Raw genomic sequence first — 23,634 nt, forward strand, 5'->3', positions numbered from 1 at the left:
GAAAAAAAAAAGAGGGTGACTCCTCTGCCATGCCGTGCTTTCACTGCTTTTATTTTGTCATCAAAATTTATGGCTCCGCTTGTAATTTCGTTTTTCAACCTTTTCTTTTTTTTTTTCCTTGTTCAGGTATTACTTTAAAGGTTCTGTTTTTATTGTGTTTTATAGGGGAGTGATACCATATTCAGGCAGGTCTGGTTACTGTTTGTTTCGCCCTCCTGTCCTGCTGTCATGCAGACGGGCTGATTTGTGGCATCACACAGCCTTCTTCTGCTCTGGCTGTTTGTGTATTGGAGCATTGGCAGCTGTATTGCTCTCAACGCTGCAGTATGGATTTAGTCAGTTTGTGGTTTTACCACAGTCACAGTCTGGTGTCCACACACACACACACACACACACACACACACACACACGCATAAAGCCACGCGCACAAACCACACACACAGTCAATCCTACAGCAGGTTTACTGTGTCACACTGGGGGCTGCTGTGTAATTGGGTGAATCTGCTCTCCAGCACGCTACAGAGATAGCCCTTTAAAATTTCACTTCACTTCTGGGAGTGTAAACAAACCTTGGGATTACTAGGGGTGTAAATCCACATTCCACCATTCCACTATTTCTGTCGCTCTCCTCTCATTTTTCTCTCTCTTTTTTTCTGTCGGCCACCTGCTTTGAGAGTTTATTGGCAGGTTAGGTGTTTGCTCAGTTTTTGGAGTGTGTTTGTGCCTCTGTCTGTCTTCCTGTATTTTATGGCTGTCAGCATGTTAACAAGTGCATGAATGTGTGTCCATCTCTGTCGCCGATATACGTGCATGTGCAGTAGGTGCGCGCCGTGGGCGTGTGTTTTAGCATGTCTGTCGTGTGGACACTTTATGTGGCGGCATGCAGCTTTCTGTCTGTGTGTTCTCTGTGATGGATTGCTTGTCAGACGGCAGCATAGCACCGCTCTCACCGGCTGACGAAGACATTAAGTCACCAGTCACGTAGACGTAGTACGTTTCAACATTCCTCTGGGAAAACGCTTTAACCCTTCTCACTCCAGGACGGCTGTCAGATGACAGAGTGTATTACTTAGGAGGTGCTTGGCGCTAGAACCCACAGTATGACTGGATTCAGTGGAGTTCAGCCTCTTAATGCAGTTGTGTGGGAGGTGGAGGGCCTCTGTCACATGTTTCTTTTAGATGGGCCAATTGCTGGGGTTATTGGCTACATGCTGTGTGCCACAACTGACGCTGTGAGTCTTGATTGTTTTTTTATTTTTTTACTTTTTATTCTTTTATTCTACCCTAGCTGTAAGAATGCAGACAATATGTAATTGAAGGAGCACATCTTCTTGCACTGCAGCAGCCTGGGGGAGTCGTTGCTGAGGAAGGGATGACAACGCTTCCCTCCAACTCTGTCCTTTGTTTTTAATGCAACGTCATCCTCAGTGCTGCTGCTGCCCCCAGAATATGAAAATAGCACACTCTCAAAGAATGTGAATGTTCATACTAGCACCTAAAGAAAATGTAGTCTCTCTGTTACAGACAGCAGGAAAATCACCCCTGAGTGTTACCTGTACACTCAGTCAACACATTTTCCAAAGGACTGTGAATTCTTATAGTGTTAATTTTTGCAAGAATTTTCATTTTGAGACAAGTTGTAATGCATTAGTGTATCTTAAAATGTAACAACTAGGTTCTAGTTTACATTTTGCCATTTTCTTATGTCTTACTTGAAATTTTAGTCATATTTTTATACACATACAGGCCATGTTACTCAAATCTGAGATTACCTTGTCTACATTGTATTAGTAGTCTTGCGTCGCCAGATCTAAATCACGCTGTGCCAGAGCTAGAGAAATTTCTTGCTAAACCCATCATGATTCCACATTAAGGAAAAAAAAGTTGTTTGTGGTTGTTTGTATTTTTAACCAATCACAGTTGTCATGGGCGGCACTAAGCCAAGGATGCAGCAATGGTGCTCTGGCAAAGTAATGTCAGGAGGGAACTTGCTGTGGCAGAACATTTGCATTAAAAGGGCTACACCCACCCCACACAAAAGAAAAAGGCCAAAAAAATGTAGGTTGCTACCTTAAATGTCATTGTTGTTTCACCCACAGCTCTGACTGTGATTGTCGGTATGGTTATGTGAGACTTAATTCCTGTAGCAACGAGGATTCTGAAAGGGTACATGCAGATAATGGAAGTGGAGGAGAACTCTGTCTGAAATAGGACTGTAATGGCAGGCTTACATCCTGTGAGTCAGATAATAACAGTAGTGATCCAGTATTAAAGTTTTTTCTCAACAGCATGAAATAATTTTGTCAGAATGAGCAGTAATTGAGGTTAGTTTTGAAATAAAAACCATCCTTATTATTCATTCAGAATTGACTTGATCAGATTTGATTAACAGTTGCCTGGTAACATGAGCAAACAACTCAGCATCAGTCATCAGAATCAGATTCAAATATTTTGGAAATCTGATAGGTGAATGGAAATGAGACATCACATTTTTGTAATTGAGCCCCATTTACTTAAAACCAGTGATAGGAGGACAGGAGAAGTTCAGGTTTTTTTTGTGTGTGTTTGTGTTCTATAGGACCTCAGAACTCATACTGAGATGCATTTGGGGAAAAAAAACCTAAAGAAAAAACATGTTTTCATGGTCCTTAAAAATAACCACAAGCTAAGTTGACTCACTGTGACAGAAATATCTCTTTGTAGATTTTCTGTAATTTGGCAGTGTTCCTCCCCCATCTTGAATCGGAAGGGAGTTTTTCATGTCTGCACAGTTTTGTCTGTCAAGTCAAGTTTTTTGCCACCCACAGACACATTTGTACATTTATTTCTTTACATTTCAGTTTTCAATTTTAGATTGTGACAAGGCTTTGGTTACGGTGTGATTACATTTAGGCACAAGAATAACTTGGTTAGGTTTAGGAAAACAAAATGTTTTGGCTGAAAATACCCAGCTAGGTGGCTACAAACATGGCTGGTCCAGAACTCATTTAAAAAGCCCTATTTTGTCTCTATAAACACAGCTGTTCCAAAGCTGTCGTTAAAATATTATCACTTAGGTTGCTTCAAACAAAGCTGAAAATTGTCATTAAAAATACCCACTTTTGTTGCTACAGACATGAATGGAAATGCCCCTACTTGCCATTAAAAATACCAACTTTGATTGCCACAAACACAGCTGGAAATGTCCTTACCTGTCATTAACAATACCCACTTTGGTAGCTACAAACAAAGCTGCATACGTCCCGAAATCTTGCTGTTGTTGCTACAAACATGGTTAGAAATGTCCTAAACTCATTAAAATACTTTGGTCATTACATACATGATTGTAAATGTCCCAAACCCATTAAAAATACCCAAATACTTTGGTCACTACAAAAACAGCTAGAAATGTCCAGAGTTCAATAAAAATAACTCTTTTTGGCACTATAAACATAGCTGGAAATGTCCCAAACTCTCATTCAAAGTACCTACTTCAGTTGCTTCATACTCAGCTGTTCATGAACTGTCATTAAAAATATCCGTATTTGTCACTACAAACAGGGCTGGAAATGTCCCAGACTGTTGTTAAAAGTTCTGATTTTTGTTGCTACAAACATGACTGGAAATGTCTCTACCTGTCATTAAAAATACCAACTTTGATTGCTACAAACAGGGCTGGAAATGTCCCAAACTGTTGTTAAAAGTTCTGGTTTTTGTTGCTACAAACATGGCTGGAAATGTACAGAGCTTGTTAAAAAAATACCGGCTTTGATCGCTATCAATACCGCTGGAAATGTCCCAAACTCTTGTTAAAAATTCTGGCTTTGTTGCTACAAACACAAGTGGAAATGTCCCTACCTGTCGTTAAAAATACCCACATTGGTCACTACAAACACGGTTGGAAATGTCCAGAGCTTGTTAAAAATACCAGCTTTGGTCACAGCAAACATGGCTTGAAATGTCCCAAACTCTTGTTGAAATACTGTCTCTTGTTGCTACAAAAGAGGCTGGAAATGTCCCTACCTGTCATTAAAAATACCCACTTTGGTAGTAACAAACATGGCTAAGTGTCATGAACTTGTTAAAAATATCCACTTTGGTGGACACAAACATGGCTGGAAATGTCCCAAACCCTGCTTAAAAAAATCCCTACATTTGTTGCTACAATCACGGCTGGAAATGTCCCAATCCATCAGTAAGAAATATCTGCTTTGTTGGTCTCAAGCAGTTGTCTTCTGCTCGGCAGCCGTTTTGCCTATAGTTATCAACATTTTATTCTACCGGGCTGCAAAAAAGGGTGCTTTATTATTTTTGTCTAGCTGTGTTATTCCATGGTGCACAGTGGCTCTGCATGTACACAGAAATATATAAGCACCCACACTGGGAGTTGTCTACTGTTGACCACTGAGCAGCTCAGCTGGAACAATTTGGCTACACGCCTCGTTTAGGGCATTTTGACAACGGTGTATACATAAGTAATTTATTTCTGGATATTAAGTAATAACTTTGATCTCTGGTTTACCGCTCTCAGGAGCTAGTGCTGATGTAGTGCGGCAAATATATTAACCGCAAGTTCATTTCCTACCAGTTTTGCATTATGCTGAAACTTGTTTTTTTTACTTCTACTTTTTTCCTTTTTTTATTGAGGAAGCATAATTCACATTAAACACTCTTGCCCCTGTGGCAGAGTTCTCAAATTAAGCAACATTTTGTTCATTTACCCATGATAAAGTTGTTCATTAGACAATATACTTTGCCTTATTCTTTGTTATTACCTCGCCATTGTAAATGCCTTGGGAGCAATTAAACATGTGAAGTGCCCAATTTTCCGTCCTCGACTTCCAGTCCTGAACTCTATCTGCATGTTGCACACATTTCCTATGAACTAATTAAAGTGAATCAATGACACAACCCTTTAAAATGGCGGCATATGTCACGGCCATCAGTGGGGAACAAAGGACCCTCTTAATTATTTTGTTCCTGCCGCTCCTGTAAACGGCTTGTCAAGGCAGCAGACTCAGTCGCCGACTCCTTGAAATAGGGATGTCATGTACACACACAGACATGTATTACACATACACACATAGGCAAGCACAAAAGCACACACACACAAACACTGTCCCAAGTTTCTCTGTGATGGCTCCCTCTCTGTCTTATAAAAGACTAGTAATTGTACTACAACAATGACAATGTAAGTGCTTAAGTGTGACGGTCCTCTTACTCTTCAAAAGTGCAGCGTCCCTTATCCATCATTGGCTCTTGGGAACAATGTCTTGGATGCTGACAACCATATCTTATCTTCAAGATGTTATTTTTCCTGTTGCAAGCCCACCTCTGGCCCATGTTGTATTTGGACGAGTCTAATTTTGAAAAGTGTGTTACAGTCTGATATAAACACATTTATCCTGATCTTTTCAGCCTCTGTAGGGTTTTCCTCATTCATTCGCCCTGTTCCTCAGCTGCGTTCTGCAGCCCTGCTGAAACACGCACTTTAGCATGAGTATGCATTAGTCCTGTTATGAAGACGGATGGGCTGAGAGAGACCATGTTTTTTCCTGCCTTGCAATTATTTACTGTGCCCCCCTGTAATCTAAAATACTTTCATCTTTCAGGTATAAATATAAAACATCACGGTAGAGGAGAGCCACCACTTTTAGTCACAGCCTGGGCTGTAGATCATGAGAGTGTTGGTGGAAATGGTGACAAATAAAGGGGTGGAAGGTTTGTGGCTGCGTTGGAAAATGAGAAAAAGTTCACACATGCCAGTTGTTTATGAGCATGCTTATTTGTTTAAGGGTTTCCCTCAATGCCCATCTGCAGTGTTGCAATAAATGCCCATCTGCAGCCCAGGAATCTAAAACTGGCTTTGTAGAAAATCAACTGGCGGTGCTCCAAGTATGTCATCTTCTCCTCTGAGAGAATAGACGGACGGGGATGGATGGATGGATGAAAGGATGCCTCGACACGCTTGTTTTCTCCACCTCGTTACAACCGTTTCTGTGTTATCAAGAGCTTTGGCCTGCCACACTACAGCACAGCGCTACACTTTGTATTTGACAATACTCTGCCTCGCGGAGCTAATCGCCTCTTAATTCTTGCGTTATTCCCCATCCGTGCGCATGCATTTCAATCAAATAGGTGGTACTGTCCAAAAATAGTGCTGGCGGCACTGCCTGGAGAGATGGGCTGTCAGTCTCCCTGTCTGATCATGAGCTATTATCCTCTCTGCCCACAGACAGGAGAGAGAGCTACACCAGTGTCTATGTGATCATGATCAATACATAATCACTTTCCTGTCACCGCAATGGCGCTATCAGGGGACAGTCCAGCCCCACAGACCAGCCATTTTAGAGAAAGGGTTTGGCACACCATCATTCTGACCTAGAAAAGCAGGAGGGGGGGTGAGCAGTGGCTAAGTGAAGGCTGGACTCATTTAAACAGTCATTGCCATGGGATGCATTATTACATTTTCACTATGCTTGGGTTCATTACATTAGTTTGCACTGTGCTGTCGTAAGAAAAGTGACTGTTATGAGACCAGACAAATATTTACTGACCAACAGACTACTGTCTAATAGTGAATGACAAGGAAGTAGCTACACTAAGCATGCAGTTTACATCATTCATGACATGGATTTGTTGAGCAATTGTCTAACTGGCCAATGAATACATTTTGAGGTTTACAATTTCTGCATAATAGAGAGCTTTCTCAAATTTAATCCCGTCACTCCACAGTCAAGAAATCTGTGAATTGTTGATGGTATTAAAATCATCGCTGGCATCACGGAAAAAAAATATGTAATTGAATACTTTAATCAATCACTCAGTTTTATTTGTCACGTAATTATATAAGGTACACGTCCAGTGAAAAGTAATCCTTCCAGTTTGTGAATAAAACGAGTTTAAATAGAATAGGAATAACGAAAATGAATGTGTTTGGGAGGTACTGAGCTCACGACGAAATAGATGAGACTTGGATTGTACTGCACGAGTTATGTGAGAATTTGTAAACGGTTGTTTTGATACACTTTTGTTGTTGTTAATCTTGGCTTGTATGACTTCAACTCATCAAGAATGTTTGCATTTTTTGGATTCTTTGTTCACTGTGGAGGCAGGCAAGAAAACATTTCTGAATTCATTGTATCACAGGGTGAGTAACTGACATATAAAGGATCATCTGCGGGATGAAGTATTTTTTTCATGACTTCCCCGGCCTTATTCTTGCAGTGTAAACATCCTTTAGGCAGGGTAAATCAACTATTGTAAGCAGGAACATATCTATGTTTCCCGGGTTCTATGTTCCCCACTTAACCCTGCAAAAAAGGTTCTCTGTTCCCCACTTACACAAAAAAGGTTCCATATTTCCCGGGTTCTATGTTGCCCGCTCAACCAAGTGGGAAACATAGAACCCTTTTTGTGTAAGTGGGGAACATAGAAGCTTTTTTGCAGGGTTAAGTGGGGAACATAGAACCCGGGAAACATAGAACCCTGGAAACATAGGGATGACCCCTTGTAAGCAGGCCTTGTGGTCTTGTTCAGTGCTGTTTCCGTACTAGGCAGTGATGTTCCCCCTTCAGGATGCTCTCGATGGTGCAGGAGTAAAAATTCCTCCTAATTTAGGAGGGTACCCTGTCTTTCCTCAAGTGTCTGAGGTGAGTCTCTGCCTTTTCTTTCTTACCACTGAGTCAGTATGCAGGTCAGGCTCTCGATAATGTGGACGCCAACGTACTAGGCTCAGGTCCTGTACTTTCTACTACCCTTCAGGTAGGCCATTTTATTACCTCCGCCAAGGAGGTATGTTTTCGCTGGCGTTTGTCTGTTTGTCTGCAAAATAACTCGAAAAGTTCTGAACAGATTTTGATGAAATTTTCAGGAAAGGTTGATAATGGGAACAGATGATAAAATTTTGGTGGTGATCGGTTGAAGCAAAGTGGATAAAATAATAAAATGGCGGGAAATCCAAGCTGCTCGGCAGAGGTATACGCTCTCCGAGTGCTCTAGTTGTTGTCTGTGATCAGATGCATCACAGCTGAGTCGTCAGCAAACCTGATGATACTGTTGGAGCCAAAAGTGGTTACACAGTTGTAAAACAGAAGTCAGAATTTTCTAAAAAGGTCAAAAACCAATCCAGTTGCCAGAGTAAATGTTGGCGTTCTAGGTTTCTGCAAACCCTGGATATGTTGCATTTGTACATTATCATGTAGCAGATACATTGAATCCAAGTGGCAACCTCTGCAACTGAAAAAGTAAGCCAATGGGCAAGTGCCAAAAACTGCAGTTCATTGAATTGGTCATTCAGGAAGCCAGTCAATCGCCACAGACCCAACTTTACAGCAGAAATAAACACGTTTAAGGCCTACTAAAGTCTACATTTCCTTACATTTCAACATCCCTATGGTAAATTATGTTCAGGCACAAAAAAGCACCTGGTTGTGGTTAGAAAAACATCACGTTTTGGCTTAAAACACCCGCTTGGTGTGACACAAAAGCTGCTTGAAATGCAGCAATGTCTCACTGAAAAACAACCAATTTTGTTGTTTGTTGTTCTGGAGCCACGGTCATCACCATGTCGCCTAGGTATCATGCCATCCACCATCTCCTCCACCTCCTGATGACAATGTCAGCTCATATATGTAATCAGAAGCCTCAGAGCTAGTGTTGACTGAGAGCTTCAGACCTCCAAAATGGCCACTAAAAGGGGTTGGTGTGTTCCCTGAAAACTCCATCTTCCTTTTTTGTTTTTTTCAAGACCATTCTTTAATATCTAATATTTGCTCTGTGCATACTGTTGTAATAAACCACCAAGAATACTATTCTGTCAAGCACGCTACTGCCCCTCTGCCCCTCTCTCTGTGTCTCCCTTTCTCTTTTTCGACCCCCGCAGTGTAAAGCCAGTCAAACATAAACAGTATTGTTTTACCCGGGTAGGGCTCACAGCAGGGCACTGTTAGCCCCACGCCTCATGCAGCCCACAGCTCTCCCCATGCCTCAGTGATATCCCTTCTCTATGGCTCAGTGCCTGCATACATATGAATGCCCCCTGTCTTCTACCCTTCACGCTTCTGAGCTGGTCCAAGCTGAGCAGAGCTGAGATGTTACACAGCTGCCATGCTTGTTGGACGTGGGGATGTGGAGAAGTCTGGCATTCCAGCAATAGTAAATGAACTGTAATGTCACATTCTACTGAGTGATTATAGGTATGATGGTACTTGAGCTGAGAGTGCTTCCCTGTGGTGTGGTTTGCTGAGTTGTGCTAAGCATGCTGAGGGTGAATTTTGGGCGATGGGGGGAAAAAGCAGCTCATGTTCTTGTTAGATCAACTGGAAAATAGAACCTCTGTGTATATAAACATAATAATGAAGACTTTGTAGTACTGTCGTGCAATGCAGTGGTTTTTGCCTTTGCAGAATATCTCACACAGTGAGCCATGTCTTTGCTGTATATTCTTTGTACTGTAGATTAATGTGTTATTTCATCCAGTATTTCTAGACACTTAATTGTCTCAGAGCTTATCACACACAGTTTGAAACAATGGTGTTAATTTAACAAAAAAAAAAATCCTCATTTTTATTTCATCATCCAGCAGCATTTTGATGCCAGTAGCTGGGGTAAATGAGCATCTTGAATTTTAACATATCGGGCACTTAATCATGCTTATTCATATTTGTACATAAAGCTGCAGACAAGCGTACTGTTTAATTTTCAAATTCATTTCCTTTTTCCTGCCACCCTGCAGTGTACAGTAAGCGTCTGCAAATGAGCATCTTGTGATAGCTCAAAGCTACATCTTTACGACCTTCCACTGTTTGATTATGCTTGCAATACTTCTAAGGAAATAAGCAGGCTATACAGATGAAGCTGTGCTGAGGGATAATGTGTTACAGAAATAAGCTGCAATGTCCTTCCACAGCCATTGTGTGTCACATCGGGCTGCATCCCCCAATTTATCCCCACTCTGGTTCAAGGAAGATTCCTATTGATTTCCTATCACTGAGCCAGTGTACAGAGTAAATAGGAAGTGTGCGCCCTATTATTTCTGTCGGTTGATAAAACATGAGGCTAGACCCCCATGTCTTTATTCTGGGGCTCCTTTAGAAAACCACAGGCCTTTCAATCAAAAAAGCAAAGAAAACAGTTGTAAATATGATGTAAATGCCTCATATATGGTAATGGCATCTTTAGAAAATGATGTGTGTTTAAACTAATGGTTTGGTGTTAAATCCAGGACGTGATTAATGAGATTACACTTAGCGTGGGAAAACAACCATAAACGCAGGCTGTATTTTCATACATGCTTAATGCGTGTCACTTTGTGGGCTACTGACCAAACCGACAGAGGGAGATTTGCTCTCCCAGGAAATGCTCATATGTAATCTTGCCGTGTCTGGGCATTTGCTTGACAGCGGGAGAAAAGTGAGACAAATCCATTTAGACAGGAAATAGCATGATTGCACCTACTTCCATATCTCTAACAGGTTTGACTGAGAATAGTGTGTAAGTAACACTTTTCAGGTAAAAACAGATGCCAGAGCAGTGGACATCAGTTGCATTCTGGGTGAGCATTTTCCATCGCAGGCTTTTTACATGCCTAATTCCTTCCTGCGTGGTTTTGTTTATAGCAGCCATTTTTTTCATCCCTGGAAGTTTGTAGGTGTTGTGTTGCTATTATTGTAATCGCCACAATGCTACAGGCTTCAAATAAAAGCCAGAGACAATATTCCTCCTACAACTGAGTTTCTGTGCCCAGTGCCTGGCCTACAGCTACATCCGTTTCTGCAGTGTCCCTGAAATTTCTGAGCATTATCAAGGGGAAGGACGAGCTAATCTGCACTGATTTGAAACAGGACCAAAACACTGGCTTTCCTAATCCCTCATTTTTTTATCAGGGGTGGTGAGGAGCATTTTACCCCTGTGGGAGGGAAAGAAAGAGGGAGCTATTTCATGCTTCACCGGTTCCACTGTTTTTATGAAGATTTTTTCCTTCCCTCTACTTCCCCCCACTTCAATCCATAGTGTAACTGAATTTATAAAGCCCTGTTTGCAATAGTCAGACACCTTTTAGAAGTATGAAGGTACTTTTCATAATTAGGGATGTGTAGATGGCCGCCTTCTCCCTCTGTAGTGGTAGTAATTTAACTTTAAGGCAGATAAGACTCTGTATCTCTGAAAAAAAGGAGGTGCAATTTCTTTAGCTGTCTCTCATTTTGTTCATTTGACAATTGGCAAACACCTATGGCACCCGGAATGTAATTTGCTTCTGCATGAGCACACCAATTTGGATTATTGCAAACATCTGTGGGATATAATTCATATAATTATGTTTCTTTACATTCTGTCAACCAATTTATTTGATACTGTGTTTACTTATCTAACACCTTTGTGGGAAACGTCTGCAAAATGGCAGTTTTTCAAGGCAGAACTGTTCATAGCAGACATGGGAAACCCCGTATTGGGGTATTATCCTATATGATGTGTCAAGCTGTTCTCATGCACATTTTCCTATGAAAAGTAACACAAAATTCCTACATATCTCACATAATCATGAGCCAGTTATTTGTGTATAACCCACATATTTGGGAAAGCTGCAATAGCATGACCAACGCACTGATGGGAATAGAGAAGGAAGTTTTCCCCGTAAGGAGGTAGGTTGGGATGGTGGATGATTCTCAACACTCAGGACTTTCCCTAGGAGACTAGTGTTCCGAACAGTCTGTTAAGGTATGTTTTCACCATGTCTCTTTTCCTAAACATGACTACAGTAACGTTACTTTCCTGACCCTAAAGATGCACAAAGATGTTTCTTTCGGTAAACCTAACCTCTGTAATTTTATGTTAAGGATGTAACATAATTTGTGGAGCACTAATTCATAGGATATCATACCAACCATTGTATGAGAATACGTTTGGTGTGTAGTTTTAAAGCAGTGTCCACATACAATGTGTCATATGATATCTAGTCTCGCTCACCAGACCTTTCTCAAGAAAAGAAAGGTCTGGCTGCGCCGACTCTCACTTTAAGATAGGAGGAGAAAAACGCTCCGGCTTTTTTTATTTCTTTCAACCAATCACAATAGGAGGAGAAAAACGCTCCGGCTTTTTTTATTTCTTTCAACCAATCACAATCGTTCTAGGCGGTGCCAGCAACGGTGCACTTGCAAAAATATTGCCGAGGGGAAACAGGTTTTGGTGTAACATGCCCACAAAAATATCGCCTACAGGACGCAAACCATGGCAGAAAAATGGCTACATCCCCGCAAGATCAAACACCGCAAAAGTTAGTAAAGGACATGTTGAAAACTGCAACCGGAGGTGGTAGGGCAGGACTTCAGCGGGTGGCTCATTCCGCCAAATGAGAGGCTGATCTATGCAGCGAACTTCCGCCCACTCAGAAAGTAGCGCCCCACGAATGGCATTAACGATACTTAACTTACTTAAGTACGCGAACCATGGCAGAAGAATGGCTACATCCCCGCAAGATCAAACACAGCAAAAGTTAGTAAAGGATGTGTTGAAAACTGCAACCGGAGGTGGTAGGGCGGGACTTCAACAGGTGACTTGTTCCGCCAAATGAGAGGCTGATCTATGCAGCGAACTTCCGCCCACTCAGACTATATGATATCTAACAAAGTAGCGTCCCACGAATGGCATTAACGATACTTAACTTACTTCACAGTACTTAACCTAAATTACAGTATGTACTTAATGTAAAGTTACATAAGTTTGCGTTAGGCAAGTAAAGTTATGCAGGTTAGGTCTAGGGGAAGAAACATAGTGACAACATACCTTAAAATATCTCAAACTTGACTTGGTTTTAAGCAGCCATGACCGCCAATCTCCTGGGGGAAAGTCCTGTGTATATTTGACCCATCCACCACCCAAACCAACAATGTATCCTCATACAAGGGCTTGTATGATGTCCCACCAAAATGTACACACACTAGTTTGTATGATATCTAATTAATTAGTGCCCCACAAATGTTTTGTCCTGAAGTAATTTAATAACATAAAATTATGGAGGTTAGATTTAGGCAAGAGAAGTTACTGTGGTTAGGTTTAGGAAAAGAAACATAATGAGGACATACCTTAAAATGCCTCAAAATTTACATGGTTCCGAACACTGGTCTTATGGGAAAGTCCCGTCCTGTGTTTGTAACCCATCCACCAACCCCAACCTGCCTCCTAACAGGACCACTCAGGACTGCTTCCCTTTTTAGTCCCATCAGTGTATTGGTCACGTATTCAAAACCTTTAAAATATCACAGTTATGCACAAATTATTGGCTCTTCATTATGTGGGATATGTACACATTTTGGTGCATTACTTTTCATAGAATAATTTACGAATAGGGCATGAGAGCAGCATATAACCTGCCTTCTCACACAGACTTTTGGTCTTTGTACTTTTTCTGTCTTTATGCTCATCAGCACGTAGGTCATGTGATTGCAGCCTTCTGATACAATGGGTTATATTTTGGGACATACCTTTTCATAGGTGAAAGTATGAGCAGTGCATGAGAGCAGCCTGTTTTTAAGGCATGTGAGACACATGCAGCTTATGATGAGTATAGTCAATGCAACGGTTGATGTTTACTTCATGAAAATTGAGAGTAAGTTATCTGAGTGGCAGGTTAGTGGATTCAAGTAAAGAAAATTCCAAGTCTATCAGCAGCTGACATCAAGTTATAACATGCTGTTTTTTTCGTCAGTGTTATCACAGCAAGCCGAAACACAGGAAGAAAGGGAGCTCATTGATCTGCTGTCATCTTAACACTGCAAAAGGCATGGGGTGTAACAAGCGGTATGAAATTTACAAGGTAAGCTTTGGCAACACAACAGCATGGGTCATCATAAGACTATGAATTACAAGAACACCTCTGTCTCTGAGGACCACTTGAGGCTCCCTTACTGTGAAATAATTGGGTTGCAACAGTGAAACTGCTACTCCAGTTAGAGTGCAAAGGTGGCTTTTGCTTTGTTTTGCTGTTACAAGACCACAGAGGCGGTTGTGACTATTAATCAATAGTTGACACATGTAGCTGACGTCACAAAGAGGAGATAACTGAAAAACATCTTTGGTGTAGTGCTGTTTGTGAAAGGTCCTTTGTGTTTTGTAGAGGTTACCCTGGAATGCTTTGCTTTGGTGAATTTAATGTGTATTTTGAGAGTTTGTTTTTTAACTTCTTGCAGATTAGATGTATCTTAAATCATCACTGTGCTGCACATTGGTCAGCAGGTCAGTTGGAGGTTGTTTCGGTGCTTGTAAAGGCAGCAAACGACAGCAAGCCGAGATGTCTGATTTGTGGGTCACACACTGTGCAGAGATTGTGTTTCCGTCGCATCTGGCATCTTTTATTTTTTTTGTTTTCATGTTTTAATTCATGACTGAAACCTCTGAATCGCAATGTAGGAGCTAAACTCAGCAAAGGTCTTTACTACAAGCCTTTTCATCTGCAGTGGACAGACTTAGGTGCCTGTGGCAGGACCTGTGCCGTCTGCGACGAGGGACGTCTCCCTTTGTTGTCAGAACACCTCTAAACATCTTTCACAGAAACAATTACCATACCATCTGTAGCTTCCTGCCAGCGTGTTGCTCACTGTCAGCATGTCAGTTTCTTTTCTCTCCTTCTTTCTTTTTCCCTCTCACACACACTCCATCACACTGAGACTGATGAGGAGCTAGGTCACTGTAAATTAAAATGGATGAGTTTAATTGCGTTAATAGTCCCTTTATATTCAGTTTTTCAATGCATTTTTCCCTGATACCTTATAATGGAGCTGTGAATGGTGGATTGAATTGTCGCTAATCTATTTTGTGATTTGCCTTGAGCGTTTGGCAGAGCTGGTATATTGATGAAGGTCCTTGCGTACATTTCCTCCAAAGCTCATACAGCTGGTTTAATAAAGGACCTCATTTCTGATACATTGCGTATTGTTGACATGAAGGTAATGGCTAATTGCTCCAGTGTTAAAGAAACAGTGATATCCGATTTGCACTTTGAGAATACATGTGCCAACACTTACATTAACATAAACAAAACTTTTAGTTGGGCAAACTCTTTTAAGAGAGCAAAGTGTTTTCTTTGTGTGTTAAGACTGTAAGTTTACTTCAAGTGATATGGCACAAAAACATACATTAGATTATCTTATAACCTTCAACAGTGTTGCAGCACTCCTTTTAGTGTGAACACAGTTGTGAAAGCAGAACTTGGCCATCAGTTTAATTGGTTACTTTCCATGCTGTGCTACAAGAAGTATGTGACACATCCTTCACTGTCATGTTGATTTGCACACTAGCTAACATATTCAGCAAAGGCTAACATTAAGAGGCTAAATGACAAATCAACACTGACATGACTGGTTTGTTCAGTTAGGCCAGACACCCATTATAACATATTTCATCTGAAGGCATGTCAAGTAATTGACACTTTGATGCCGGAACTGAACACATACCATCGGAAGATGGATTAAGGGCACAAGATACAGTTTGTTTGTGGGTGGGTGCACGTGCTTCTTGGAATAACATGTTGTTTTCAGTTCAGACTGAAGAAGACTCAAACCCCAAATTCATTTTAAATTATTTCTAAAGTTATTAGGAGGAGAGAGGGGCACAAAAAGTTTAAGTGTTGAAGTGAGGATGGTGTAACAATTTTGGAAGAGCTGGGGAGAGTGTTTTAAATTTATCTCACATCAACATCAGTAGCTGCAATGATTGGGATGCGCTATTCTCTGTTTGTAATAATTTATAATGTGAAATTTGGTGGATATTATGAAAGCTATTGTTTCATTTACATAGTCTACTAACTTTAAAAAAAAAAAAAAAAAGCACACTGCGTTACATTTTCTATGAATTTAAACAAGGGTGATGGCTTCATTTCAACATTGGGGGAGACACATATGTTATGTGGGGTTTGGTGGTCCTGCCATAGTATCAGTCCACCGGATCATATGTTGGTATTTTTGCTTATTGGAGTATTTGCAAATGCTCCAACCTAAACTAAAATGTTATGTAAGTCAGTAAACCATAATAATTGATACAGTATTGAAGTTATGTCATAAATTAAAAATAAAACAAAAATCTGACATGTTTTTTCATTGAATTTGAAACACACAAAACACATTGATCCATATTGATCTTAATGTAGAAACATGATTAAAATACTTATTCACACTTCATGCATTATTTTAACTATGTACATCTCATGTTTAGTTTTTTTTTAGTCATGTTTAGTTTTTGAGATATGCTAATTTTTTTGAGCAACATTTAAAGCCATTTTATAGTTTCATCTGCAGTAGAAATATTTCCCCAGTGCCTATGTTGGTATTTTTTGATATTTCATATCCCCCAAATCTGTACAACCTAAATGTTGCTATAGGTTATATAAGTCAGTACACCATAGTAATTGATGAAAGTATTGAAACTGTCTCAACAAATAAAACAACATTACAACTGATAATCATATTGACCTGCTTCTCAGCTCCTCTGGTGCCACCACATGTTTTTAACCATCATTTGGATCACTTGTAACATAAAGTAGTGACGTCATTGCAAGCAGATAACATTACGGCAAAAAAGACACAACTCTGCTGCTGCTGCGACAGAAAAAACAATGATGTCACGTGCACATGTTATAAAAATGGAGGGGGACGTGTCCCCTGCGTCCCCCCCACCCCTCTAAAATCTACAGCTATGCATCTGTTGGTTTTATAATAATATGGGTTGTTTGTCCAACACTGGTAGTATTCTGATTAAGAGGGGTAATGTTACATTCTTTTGACATCAAGGTTATATTGAAATTGCTGATCAAACGATGGAGAGCCATGCTATTTGAAGAAAAACACAAAAAACAAACATAACGGCTGGGCTCCACCAGGCACGTCAGCGGTGTGACACGTCTGCAGCGTGACCCCCGTAGCAGCTAGCCCCCCTGTTAATCAGTTACAGTGGCTCCACCGGCAACGGGAGCGGCGCGACAACCCCCTATTTTACGGGGCTCCTCTATTTTTGTCGTACGCTCCCCTACGCGACCCTCCAGCAGATAAAAACTACATGAAATAGTGTGCTAAACAAGCACAATGTGTTTTTAAATGAATAAACCATTATCAGAGGTGATATGTGATGACTTTTTTTCATGCATTTACCCATGTTTATCCGTGATCCTAACATTTAAACTATGTATTTTAATACAGTTGAAACTGTTTATTGTATATTGTATTGTAAATATATGTAATAACTTAGGTAAAATGCTTTAACTCACCCATTTCATGCAGCCTCTCGGCTCAGCAAACGGTAAACAACCCCACTGGCTTCTCTATGTGTCGCTTCCGTACGCCGTCAGTGGAGCCCAAATGAATACGCCGTGACGCTACGCTGACGTGACGCTTACGTTTGCAGCCGGTAGAGCCCGGCCGTAAGGTTTAGCTGCCCTGTACTTTTACATATCTAATTTTATACTTTTTAAAAATATTTTTATTTTCCTTATCTTTAGCCTGTAAAGCCTTTGATTGACCTCTGTGTATGATAAGGTGCTCTATTACTAAACTTCCCTTGCCTTGCCTTCCCCATCATGGTAATTTTGATTTGTCCTTGACGTATTAAATTAAAAATACACAGATACAAAAAGCTCAGATGTCATGCACACTGCTGATATTTCAGAGCAACACAATTGCCAGTGCTGTGCAGATATCAAGCCTGTCTGATACAGATGGGACTGGATTTTTGAACAAATCAACCCCACATAGGGATGAATACTCTCACCGTGATTGGCAAAGCTATGTAGAGGTGATTGCCTATAGAGTTATAGTCTCTTACTCTGTCTTCCTGCCCTACAGGTACCCCAGTTACCCGGGTAACAGCCACAGATGCAGATGATCCAGTGTACGGGAATAGCGCTAAACTAGTCTACAGCATTCTGGAGGGACAACCGTATTTCTCTGTCGACCCCAACTCAGGTAAGTGCTTCTGTGCTTATAGGTGTTTTGAAATTAGTAGATGAATCTATTCTGTGGGCAAAGTTGTGAAGGTTTTTGTTGTTCACCTTGACTTTAATTAAGCAGCACACACTGGAGGCCATTTCAGAACATGTTTCACACAAAAGAGTCACCTGTGCAGGATGGCCATGTGAGGTTTTGCACTGCATCCAGCTAAAATATTACAAAAAAACATGCTTAATACTACAAGCAATAATACAGAAGTCCAGTGTAAGTGCCCTGACTCTAAAGGAAGGAGGCACAAAAGGAGGACACCTCTGCGGGGCTGGCAAAGCTCTTTGTGCTGTTATTCATTGTTTGCCTGACAAAGCCTGATGAAGATCTCTACGAGATCGAAACCGTGCTTCATTAAATTTAATGGGAGCTAGTAATACAGTGTGCAAAGCCTTTGTCTGTTTCTAACCAATGGAGAGCATAATGTATTACAAAATGCAATGAATGAACGCCACGCCCATAATGGGACAAAAAGGAAAGAAATAGGCTTAACAGTGAGACAGTGATTACATCTAAGGATTATTTCAGTAGTCTTTTTCTACCAGACAGGGGCCAGGCACATCAGGCCAGAACCCTTCAGTATTTAAACATTGTCCTTTTTTTATTACCTGCTTCAACTTAGATAAATGAGCTTACAAAGTCACCTCAGGTCAAATAGTGGGCTATCACTGTTTGACCAAGTCTGTAGGTAAGACCATCCAACTCGCAGGTGGAAATAACTTCACCTCAGAAGGGTCTAATTAACTGTACTGTATATAGATGCAAGGATATAGTATTACCTTAACTGTGAGATCTCCTCTAAGCTTTCAGGATCCAGCTGTGTATCAGACCCCCAACAGACTATTCTGTGTATACACTTTTAAGCAAGCAGTATGCAGTGAAACATTTTAATGCATGTTTTGCATTACCAGAATGAACATCACACCCCATTTGTGTCCAAGATTGTCCCAGTTACCTGCAGGCAACAAGGTTTTCTGAAAAGTACAGAATGTCATTCATTATTAGATCGTGACCAATCCTTGAAGGGATAATTAATAATCATAATTAATGCGGTTACCTCTGCTGTGCTACGTGCGTAAAAATGCCCATTTTTAATTTGGAGACACTGGTATCGTTCCTGCTGCTGTGTGACGGCTGCAGGTATTTAATGATACGTGTAAATAAACAGATTATTCAGTAAAGTGAACATAATCAGTAAAATTTATCAAGCTAATGCATTTCAGACTGAATTTGAAGGGCAAAATTAGGACAGATAAGTTGAACTTAAAATATATGAAAGGTATTTAATAGTTTAGGGAGAGATGACCTTGGTGTGTGCTCCACCATCAACTCAAGCCACAATGTGGACAACAACAAAAAAAAATTCTTACATTTTCCTTTGTGTTGAGGCAGCAAAAAACTTTTACAGCTTTTGTATATCTTCTATTAAGGAATGGCTTTGTGGATTTGTTTGGGTGGTGAGAGACAGACCTTGAAAGCAGCTGTATCGCGTCAAAAACAAATTAAACTGAAAGCACGCATTAAAGGGACAGTTAACCCCAAAAAACTCATAGCTTTCCTCTTATCTGTAGAGTTTTTGTAGTCCAGTTTGTTTTGGTGTCAGTTGCTGAGTGTTGGAGATATCGGCCATAAAGATGTCTGCTTTCTCTCCAGTATAATGGAGCTAGATGGCACTCCATTTGTGGTGCTCAGAGTGCTAAAAAAAATCACTTCAAAAACTCAATAGCAATGTCTCATTCCAAGATAATTTTACAGACCTTGTTGTGAGCATGTTGGAACCATTTTCTTTTTACCGAACTCCACCCGCCAACCACATCACCATGCAGACGGATGAGTGCATCTACTGCTAGTAACACTTAGCAAGCTAACATTTTAGCTCAGCCAAGGGTTGCATACATTTTTACATCTCGCACTGTCACAAACACAAGCCTCTCTTCCATGAGTAGATGCACGCTCCCTCCTGCTCAGTGATACAGTTGGCTGGTGAAGTTCGGTAGAAAGAAAATAGTTCCTACATGAAACTGATCACAACAAGCTCTGTGGATTATGTTGGGTAACAGCATTGTGATTTCTGGAAAGAGACGTTGCTAATGACTTTTTCAAAAAAAAAAAATTTGGCACTTTGAGCACCACAAGCCTAGAGCGCCATCCAGTTCTATTATATTGGAGAGAAGGCAGACATCTCTATGGCAGATATATCCAATACTTGGCAAGTCACACCAAAACAAGCTAGACTGACACATAGCACTGCAGGTAAAAAGAAAAATAAGTCTTTCAATTTTGAGATGAACTTTCCCTTTATGTAACCCAAAGAAGCTATTAAATCGTGAGCAAGGAATGGTAATGCGAGAGTGCAAATTATTAAATAGACAGCACAATTTATAAATGTTCTCTCTCAGTAACACCTCCTGGACTCCAAAGGGGGAAAAATGCCAACTGAATGAGAAAAGAAAAATGCAGAGACTGAGAGTTATTCGGATGAAAAAATGCATTTATTAGAGAACACAAAAGAAATATTTGAATATTTAAATCAGTTCTGAAGGTTACTTGGTAAACTATGACATCTAAACATGAGGTCAAGCAAGACATCTACATCCTGAATATATGCACATACAGCTGTGCATCAACAGAAGATGGCACATAAGCCAGAGGATCATACGTTCTGTAGTATCTAAGGGAAGTATAGGGGATCCAACCAAGCATTTATTATAATTAATTCATATTTTAGTGATATTTATAGTTTGCTTATACACCAGTGTCTATAATGCAGCCTGAGTTTTGGCAGTAGAGCTCTCTGTGCTGCGTGGATTGAAATGAAAAAGAAAGACAGATGTGACTGCAGTGAGAGAGAGAGAGGGTAGCTTATTAATGTACATGTGCACTGCCCACAGCTGCAACAGGTTGTGCAGGTTCCAGCAGGTGGAGATGCAACAGCTTCCCCACCTGCTGGTCCACCTGAGCTGATCTCACTCTGTTGCTGTGCATTAGGGGGGGAATGCATACATTTTCTGAAGGGACATAAAGGGATTTATACTTAAAAAAAACACTTATCAAGAGCCCACATGGCAGCTGTGAGTTAACGAGCTTGTTGTTCACCACCATGTCTACATAACCTCTTTTCGGCAAGCCTGCGAGGGACAACATCAGCGAATGCACGCTAAAAGAGAGCTGACAATGTTGGTTATGGCTTAAAAAGTTGTGTAATGACAACAGGACTGCAGGTAACTCAGCCCATCTGTTTTTTGAAATGCTTGTAGATTATCGCTGCATGAGGCTGCTGTTAACTCAGGCTCCCCGGGCTCGCTCTCTTTCTCTACACCTTCTCTCTACAGCTGCACACTTTCTTTTCAAAACATGAACAGTACGCTGGGGCAAAAATATGCATCAGTGGGGGCGCTGTAACTGAAATGTGGAGTGTAAAGCTTTAAATTAAACACTGAAAAATCAGTGAAAAAATGTATAAGTGGGCAAATGAGAAAAAAAGCAGCTGATATGTGGAGTGAAACAGAAATACGAACTTTGATCTCACAGATCTTCGTCAGGCTTGTCAGGCAACTGTTACTGACATCACTAATGGACAGTGTTACATACACACAATATTACTCACACGTGATTGCAATCTGCATAATAAAATCACCTTGGCCCTGCTGAGCAAGACACGCTTAGGCTTTCACAACAGGAAGTATAAGCTACGCGTGCAGGTGGGAGAGGACAAAAGTATGCCTCTATCAGTGGGGAACATCAAGACAAATGCAACGGCTTCTCTATTATGTTCGTCCTGGTTAGCTAGGTCAACTGATCATCAGTGACATGCTGTATGGTTCAACAGTGGGTTGCATGAAATTCATTATGAAACTACTAAATTATAAGATTCATATGGGCATCACTGAGCTGCACGTTTCCATTAACTGATTGGTCGTCCTAAATGCTAAATGGGGCAGTACTCATATGCTTGCTGTGCAACATCATTGCGTTATGAAGTCAAAGGAATAATAATAATTACTTCTTCCTTTCACGAGGCAAACTCCTCAGCAGCGTCATCATGCATAAAGTTATCTCAAAACAGACTCCAGATTGGATCTTTAATTGCTTTTGCAGCTGACTTTTTAACATGTGTGTCTGTAAGCAATATGATTAAATAATGGTGAAATTACATTAATAAGAAATGAGATGGAAATCGACTGCTCACAATTTGGAAAACAGCACACAATAAACAAGCTTCAAGAAAGGGAGTCTCGAAATTTATGTACATAATTAGGACGAACGCTCGGTTCAACTTGTAGAAATCGGGCTCGTCCTCACGGCTATAGGCGTCACAGTCTCCAAGCATCTGCAAGCCGGGACGTGGCTTTAGAAAACGCACTGAACGGACAATTTAAGGATTAGCATTCATGCTTTGTGTGACTGCGGAGCACACGCAGATGGCTCATTCAAGTGAGCCAGATGTTTTAATGAATGTTAATGAAAAATAAAAGGTAAGGGGAAAACAACCATTAGAATGCGTTTGACACTTACAACGCCACATTGGAAATGAAAAGCATTCAATAAATAAATAAACATCATGCCCCAATTCATCACTTGGTTAATGGTCGGTGAAAAAAAAAAGTTGAGGCAAATATCTATGGAAATGAGTGTTTGTCTATCCTCCCTTTTCAGTGATTAGGAATTAATTTGAATAATTAACGATGATCAACAGAGATGAGAGTGTTGCTTCTAGCATGATGACTGAAGTATGTTTGTGTGTGTGTGTGTGTGTGTGTGTGTGTGTGTGTTTGTATGCGTGTAAGAGGGAGTACCAGGCACTTGTTTGTGTTGCTTTTTGTTATTATTGGTTCATTTGTTTGCTTGACGAGAGGAGAGGTGGGCCCACCTTGTTGATCCCAGTCAAAGCTAATTTCTAACCCTCACACCAGTGACATGATACAGCACGTGAAGTTAAAATGTTGCTTTTGCACACCACACATACACACCTCTGAGCTGATCATTCCTATAAGTAAAGCAAATATTACAATAAGGTGAAATCCCTTTACATAATTGCACATGTCCATGGTTTAAAAAAATGGCAACTGGACTCTTGTGACAAATGTATGTCCACTCACTGTGTCCTCCAGATGTCTCTTTGTTTGTGTCCCATGCATATTTAGAAGGACAAGTGAGACGTTACTACATACTGTTTGTGATGTTTCAGCTTAAGAGCACTTGAAAAGCCTGTTTTTTCTGTCATCAGTTTTATTTTTATCCTTAAGAGCACCTTAAGGTTATCTGGACTGCATGTGAAGTGGAGCACTTGATCTTTGCATTGTCTATTGCAGTGATCTGTTGAATGAAATCATTATGATTTATTATTTATATTCATATTCAGGGTTTGACGCTAACTTTTTTCCCAAGGAGCACATGTGCTCCTAAGTTGAAAAAGTAAGGAGCGCACAAAGAACTTTGGGGCACAATGTAAATTGATCAAATAATGTGTTTTCCGCAATAAACGTTATGCAAATAGACATTTACAAGCAAAATTATTTAATGAATTTGTATACAAAATGTACAGAAAGGTAAAATCATCAAGTTTTGAAAAAGTATTGCAATTTAATTTTGTCTTTAATGTTATTATCTTATATATATTATCTTTGCAATATGATTATCTTATTCGATATCGATACTCATTGTGCCGACTCTC

The 23,634-nt window shown here is 40.4% G+C and overlaps 1 protein-coding gene across 3 annotated transcripts in view; it reads left to right on the forward strand.

The window, feature by feature from the left end:
• Positions 1–23,634, forward strand: part of cdh8 (cadherin 8) — a 119,481-nt gene that overhangs the window by 56,516 nt on the left and 39,331 nt on the right. For all 3 annotated transcript variants that reach the window (XM_050050178.1, XM_050050188.1, XM_050050197.1), the window contains one exon: positions 17,808–17,927. In XM_050050178.1, the coding sequence (XP_049906135.1) occupies positions 17,808–17,927 (120 nt within the window). The remainder of the gene's footprint in view (positions 1–17,807; positions 17,928–23,634) is intronic.

Source organism: Epinephelus moara, chromosome 1 (genome assembly GCF_006386435.1).
Source record: "Epinephelus moara isolate mb chromosome 1, YSFRI_EMoa_1.0, whole genome shotgun sequence".
Classification (NCBI taxonomy): domain Eukaryota; kingdom Metazoa; phylum Chordata; class Actinopteri; order Perciformes; family Serranidae; genus Epinephelus; species Epinephelus moara.